The 7,031-nt window shown below is 42.7% G+C and overlaps 1 protein-coding gene across 1 annotated transcript; it reads right to left on the bottom strand.

Annotated features, from left to right (window-relative positions):
- Positions 1 to 773: 773 nt before the first annotated feature.
- On the bottom strand, positions 774 to 6,347 carry LOC117472031 (potassium voltage-gated channel subfamily H member 4-like; the record flags this gene model as incomplete). The annotated part of the gene is made up of 2 exons (XM_034117188.1): positions 6,142 to 6,347; positions 774 to 1,023 (listed from the first exon to the last, which is right to left on the bottom strand). Coding segments are annotated over exons 1-2 (445 nt in total), but the record flags the coding sequence as incomplete, so codon positions are not given.
- Positions 6,348 to 7,031: the final 684 nt, after the last annotated feature.

Below are 7,031 nucleotides of genomic sequence, written 5' to 3'. Positions count from 1 at the left end.
CCATAATTCTAATGTGGCCCGTGATTAAATTGAGTTTGACACCCCTGCTTTAGTGGATCCACAACGTGCACTTTCACTCTCTGTAAGCATCGCTCTTCTCTCATTTCAGAGGTCCACAAGTGTGTTGTTGCAAAATGGGGAATGGAAATAAAAGCAATTTAATAGAAAAAGGAAGCAAAACATATTAAAAAAACAGTTTTTCAAGGGCGTGCTTTCAGATTTTGCACTTTCTGCACATTATTCAGAGTATTAGATTAGTTCTGCTCCTCAGAGTCACTGCTCATGTGAGTACTCAATGGCTCAGGAGGTAGAAACATGGACATAGTCAGAGGTAGGAAAGGTTTCAACGAACAGAAACTTAATCTGAGGAAATTCAGAGGAGAAGAAGTACTTTTGGTGCAAAGACTCGCAGCATTTGATCCACTTATTGGAAAACACTTAAAATGTTAGTTAAGCATGAGTATTATATCAAATCACACTAAGTCTTAACACTTTAGTTTTTGTATGGGAGCAGTTCACATGAAACCCTGTAAACATGCCAGCAGTGGCCAAAGTCAAAAGTCGCCCTTTTTGAAATCATACATGCTCATGTCCGATGCATTTCCCCCTTACTCTTTCAGTCTGTGGCTATAAGTATAGTTTTATTATCTCGTGTTTTAACATTTGTTGTGTATTGTTGTGTATTTTGTGTTAAATGTGTGAAACTCAATAAAGAGTATTTATTAAAAAAAAAAAAAAAGAAAGTTGGATTGGATTTCCCCCCCTTAACTCACCCAGTATGGCGAGCACCGTGTTGTCCTTCAGCACCTCCATGGACCCGGAGCAGACGAAGTAGATGGCCTGCAGGGCGTCCCCCTGGCGGATGAGGAACTCCCCCGGGGCGCAGAAGGAGGTCCGGATGATGAGGGAGAGCGAGCGCAGACACCCCCTGCTGGCAGACTCGAACAGAGGCAGCTGCAGCAGCTCCTTGTTCAGGTGCATCGCGATGTCCGCACGCAGCTCGTCAGGGAAGTCCTTCAGCAGCTGGAGACAGAGAGGGAGGGGGGGGGGGGGGGGGGGGTCGTGTCAAATTATCATATCATCATTTAAAGGTCCCCCATTATATTGTTTTTTATCATTATATTATAGGTCTCAGATATATACAGAACCTGTCTCTGATTGGCTGAAACACCAAACAGATCATTGCAGCATTACCCATAATCCCCTCTGTTTCAGCCCTGTTTCCAAAGTGCTGATTCTCTGTCTGTTACTTTAGATGAAAATAAGGAGCCCCTCCCCACGCCCCTCTGAGAGAGATTTGGTTACAAAGAACACAATGGTGCTCTAGGAGGAGATTCAGGTGATAAGGTGGGGGGGGGGGGGTTACCTTGGTTGCTGATTGGCTAATGGTTACACAAGACAAAACATCGTTATGACATCATCAAGTGGCCAAAATCTGATCGGCTCATTTTCAGACAGGTTTTTATATAAAATGGATCAAAAAGAGAGAGAATCTTTGTTCCTGAAACTTTCAGAGTCTCTTTACACAGAGGGGACACATGTTGATGAAGAAGAGACATGAAGAAGAAGGGACACATGTTGATGTAGAAGAGACATGAAGAAGAGGGGACACATGCTGATGAAGAAGAGACATGAAGAAGAGGGGACACATGTTGATGTAGAAGAGACATGAAGAAGAGGGGACACATGCTGATGAAGAAGAGACATGAAGAAGAGGGGACACATGTTGATGTAGAAGAGACATGAAGAAGAGGGGACACATGTTGATGTAGAAGAGACATGAAGAAGAAGGGACACATGTTGATGTAGAAGAGACATGAAGAAGAGGGGACACATGCTGATGAAGAAGAGACATGAAGAAGAGGGGACACATGTTGATGTAGAAGAGACATGAAGAAGAGGGGGACACATGCTGATGAAGAAGAGACATGAAGAAGAGGGGACACATGTTGATGTAGAAGAGACATGAAGAAGAGGGGACACATGTTGATGTAGAAGAGACATGAAGAAGAGGGGACACGTGTTGATGTAGAAGAGACATGAAGAAGAGGGGACACATGCTGATGAAGAAGAGACATGAAGAAGAGGGGACACATGTTGATGTAGAAGAGACATGAAGAAGAGGGGACACATGTTGATGTAGAAGAGACATGAAGAAGAGGGGACACATGTTGATGAAGAAGAGACATGAAGAAGAGGGGACACATGTTGATGAAGAAGAGACATGAAGAAGAGGGGACACGTGTTGATGTAGAAGAGACATGAAGAAGAGGGGACACATGGTGATGTAGAAGAGACATGAAGAAGAGGGGACACGTGTTGATGTAGAAGAGACATGAAGAAGAGGGACACGTGTTGATGTAGAAGAGACATGAAGAAGAGGGGACACATGTTGATGAAGAAGAGACATGAAGAAGAGGGGACACATGTTGATGTAGAAGAGACATGAAGAAGAGGGGACACATGTTGATGAAGAAGAGACATGAAGAAGAGGGGACACATGTTGATGTAGAAGAGACATGAAGAAGAGGGGACACATGTTGATGTAGAAGAGACATGAAGAAGAGGGGACACATGTTGATGTAGAAGAGACATGAAGAAGAGGGGACACATGGTGATGTAGAAGAGACATGAAGAAGAGGGGACACATGTTGATGTAGAAGAGACATGAAGAAGAGGGGACACATGTTGATGTAGAAGAGACATGAAGAAGAGGGGACACATGTTGATGTAGAAGAGACATGAAGAAGAGGGGACACATGTTGATGTAGAAGAGACATGAAGAAGAGGGGACACATGTTGATGTAGAAGAGACATGAAGAAGAGGGGGACACATGTTGATGTAGAAGAGACATGAAGAAGAGGGGACACATGTTGATGTAGAAGAGACATGAAGAAGAGGGGACACATGTTGATGTAGAAGAGACATGAAGAAGAGGGGGACACATGGTGATGTAGAAGAGACATGAAGAAGAGGGGACACATGTTGATGTAGAAGAGACATGAAGAAGAGGGGACCACATGTTGATGTAGAAGAGACATGAAGAAGAGGGGACACATGTTGATGTAGAAGAGACATGAAGAAGAGGGGACACATGTTGATGTAGAAGAGACATGAAGAAGAGGGGACACATGTTGATGTAGAAGAGACATGAAGAAGAGGGGACACATGGTGATGTAGAAGAGACATGAAGAAGAGGGGACACATGTTGATGTAGAAGAAGACATGAAGAAGAGGGGACACATGTTGATGTAGAAGAGACATGAAGAAGAGGGGACACATGTTGATGTAGAAGAGACATGAAGAAGAGGGGACACATGTGATGTAGAAGAGACATGAAGAAGAGGGGGACACATGTTGATGTAGAAGAGACATGAAGAAGAGGGGACACATGTTGATGTAGAAGAGACATGAAGAAGAGGGGACACATGTTGATGTAGAAGAGACATGAAGAAGAGGGGACACATGGTGATGTAGAAGAGACATGAAGAAGAGGGGACACATGTTGATGTAGAAGAGACATGAAGAAGAGGGGACACATGTTGATGTAGAAGAGACATGAAGAAGAGGGGACACATGTTGATGTAGAAGAGACATGAAGAAGAGGTGACACATGTTGATGTAGAAGAGCATGAAGAAGAGGGGACACATGTTGATGTAGAAGAGGACATGAAGAAGAGGGGACACATGTTGATGTAGAAGAGACATGAAGAAGAGGGGACACATGTTGATGTAGAAGAGACATGAAGAAGAGGGGAAACATGTTGATGTAGAAGAGACATGAAGAAGAGTGGGACACATGGTGATGTAGAAGAGACATGAAGAAGAGGGGACACATGGTTGATGTAGAAGAGAGACATGAAGAAGAGGGGACACATGTTGATGTAGAAGAGACATGAAGAAGAGGGGACACATGTTGATGTAGAAGAGACATGAAGAAGAGGGGAACATGTGATGAAGAAGAGACATGAAGAAGAGGGGACACATGTTGATGTAGAAGAGACATGAAGAAGAGGGGACACATGTTGATGTAGAAGAGACATGAAGAAGAGGGGACACATGTTGATGTAGAAGAGACATGAAGAAGAGGGGACACATGTTGATGTAGAAGAGACATGAAGAAGAGGGGACACATGTTGATGAAGAAGAGACATGAAGAAGAGGGACACATGTTGATGTAGAAGAGACATGAAGAAGAGGGGACACATGGTGATGTAGAAGAGACATGAAGAAGAGGGGACACATGTTGATGTAGTAGAGAGAGACATGAAGAAGAGGGGACACATGTTGATGTAGAAGAGACATGAAGAAGAGGGGACACATGTTGATGTAGAAGAGACATGAAGAAGAGGGGACACATGTTGATGTAGAAGAGACATGAAGAAGAGGGGACACATGTTGATGAGAGAGAAGAGACTGAAGAAGAGGGGACACATGTGATGATGTAGAAGAGACATGAAGAAGAGGGGACACATGTTGATGTAGAAGAGACATGAAGAAGAGGGGACACATGTTGATGTAGAAGAGACATGAAGAAGAGGGGACACATGTTGATGTAGAAGAGACATGAAGAAGAGGGGACACATGTTGATGTAGAAGAGACATGAAGAAGAGGGGACACATGTTGATGTAGAAGAGACATGAAGAAGAGGGGACACATGTTGATGTAGAAGAGACATGAAGAAGAGGGGAACATGTTGATGTAGAAGAGACATGAAGAAGAGGGGACACATGTTGATGAAGAAGAGACATGAAGAAGAGGGGACACATGTTGATGTAGAAGAGACATGAAGAAGAGGGGACACATGTTGATGTAGAAGAGACATGAAGAAGAGGGGACACATGTTGATGAAGAAGAGACATGAAGAAGAGGGGACACATGTTGATGAAGAAGAGACATGAGGAAGTGGATTTTGGACTGTTAAATTGTATTTGTAGTCTTGTACGTGTTGAACAGAGACGTATGTTAAGGATTTACATTTCTGGAGGGCAAAGGAAGGGTAGAAGGGGGATTTCAAATGGTTAAGGACGAGGGGGTTTAATGGTTTGATGGTGGGATGTTTAGATGAAGCCTAAGTTAATTTAAGGGTGGGACTGTAAGCTGTGTTCTGAATGCAGAACTTATTTTTCCCTCTGAGGATGAAGTTGCTCTCTTTACAGGTGGTCTTATTTTAGATTCACAGAGCTTGAACTAAACAGCAGGCGTCCACACAGCTGCTCAGAAAACTCTTGAATTACCTGAGGGCAGGATTCCCAAAGGTGAAAGTAAAATAAAGGCCAACTAGTTTCAGGTGATCAAGATTTAAGATTAGCTAAAGTAAAACCTACTTTCTGACTGACTGACTGTCTTTGAGATTTGCTTCTACATTCCTTCCTAGTTTCATTCCTATCTCTATTCAGAAGGTTTTACAGAGACCTTTGTTCGTATATCATTCTAACTAACCCTTCTTAAAAGCCCAGAGTATTTTCACAAAGAGCTATCCAAAACCCACAGGAGTTTTAAAACCTTTGAATCTAATATAACAATAAAAGAAAACGTGAATTTTGAACCTGGCTTTATCAAATGTTCAGATTTATGCATATTTCTTTTTGCAGAAACATGGTGAAAATGGGTTTTCATTGTATTTGTGACACAAAGAGATATCCAAAATGTGTCTCTAAAAATCTTTGACTCTTACTTGTCAGAAGAAAATGTTAACCTGGCATTATCCCATGCTCAGGTTTAAGCAAATGAACTCAACTTTAATAAAATAATGCCTCATTTGCCGACTTAAAACAGACATGTAATCATATCAATAATTGCCCTAATGTGAGAAAACAACTGGGTGAGTTTTAAGGTCACATGAAGTTATTTTTAACCCCATCACACCTAGTTTTAAAGGCTTGAATGTGTTTCTGAAATCAGTTCAATATTCACACACTCATATATATTTCTGTGTGGAGGTGAATGTAAGTGTCTCTCACCTCGCTGAAGTTTTACGGATAATATCAAGTTATATTTAACGCCTGATGTCTCTCTATTTAATGTTGGTGCGGATTTAAAGGCTAGAGTGTTTTTATGAATTCAGTATCAAGAGTTCAATATTCACACACTCCTATATCTCTGTGTGGAGGTGAATGTGAGTGTCTCTTTCTCTCACCTCGCTGACGTCGATCCCGTTGTTGACGGACCAGGTTGTCTGGAAGCACTCGAGCATGCGTTGCTCGAGGGCTTTGGGCAGCCGGTGCACCCGGATGAAGTCCTTCAGGTCTTTGGTGCGGGTGTGGTAGAGCGAGCGGCGCGAGTACATCCTCTGAATGATGGCCGTCACGTTTCCAAACACCACGGCATGCATCAGCGCTGCAGAGAGGAGGAGAGGTGATTCAGTTTGATACAGATTTAAAAACAGAGGAGTAGCAGAGGTGGTAGAAGTACACACATCCTTTACTCAAGTAGAAGTACAGATACTCGTGTTTAAAAATACTCTGGTGAAAGTAGAAGTACTGACTAAACTTCTTTACTCAAGTAAAAGTAAAGAGGGCTTTGAAATGTACTTAAGTAAAAAGTACCCATAACTAGCAGCTGTTTTAAAGAGTACCTGACCTCCCTTTATATTAATAGAACAATAATGTCATTGTTAGCTAATGAATGTTTCCATGCTGAACAACGGCAACATGACAACGTTTTCATTGGTCCCTCTTCTTTAGAGAAGACCTGAGGCCTGTACTACGAAGCTGGATTTTCGCTTAGCCGGCTAAATTCAGGGAAATCTCGGGCTTTCCGGTCCTACGACGCTGGTTCTCTTTTTAGCAGGCTAGATTTCCATGGTAACTTATGCTGAGCGGCAAACCTGCTCCGGAGCAGGTTAGGTGGCAGGCTAAGAGATCAACTCAGTGAAAGCACTGCCTGCTGACCAATCAGAGCTCCGTGTGCGGAGTTTAAAGCGATCAATTCATATTACAGGATAGAGGAAATACAGAAAAACTGCCGTTGCAGGAAAGACAGCCGGCCAAAATCAACTGACTGTGTGAACGTGAAGATTAATAGAAT

This window comes from Trematomus bernacchii, unplaced genomic scaffold (genome assembly GCF_902827165.1).
Source record: "Trematomus bernacchii unplaced genomic scaffold, fTreBer1.1, whole genome shotgun sequence".
NCBI lineage: Eukaryota > Metazoa > Chordata > Actinopteri > Perciformes > Nototheniidae > Trematomus > Trematomus bernacchii.
This window is presented reverse-complemented; position numbering and strand designations above follow the sequence as displayed.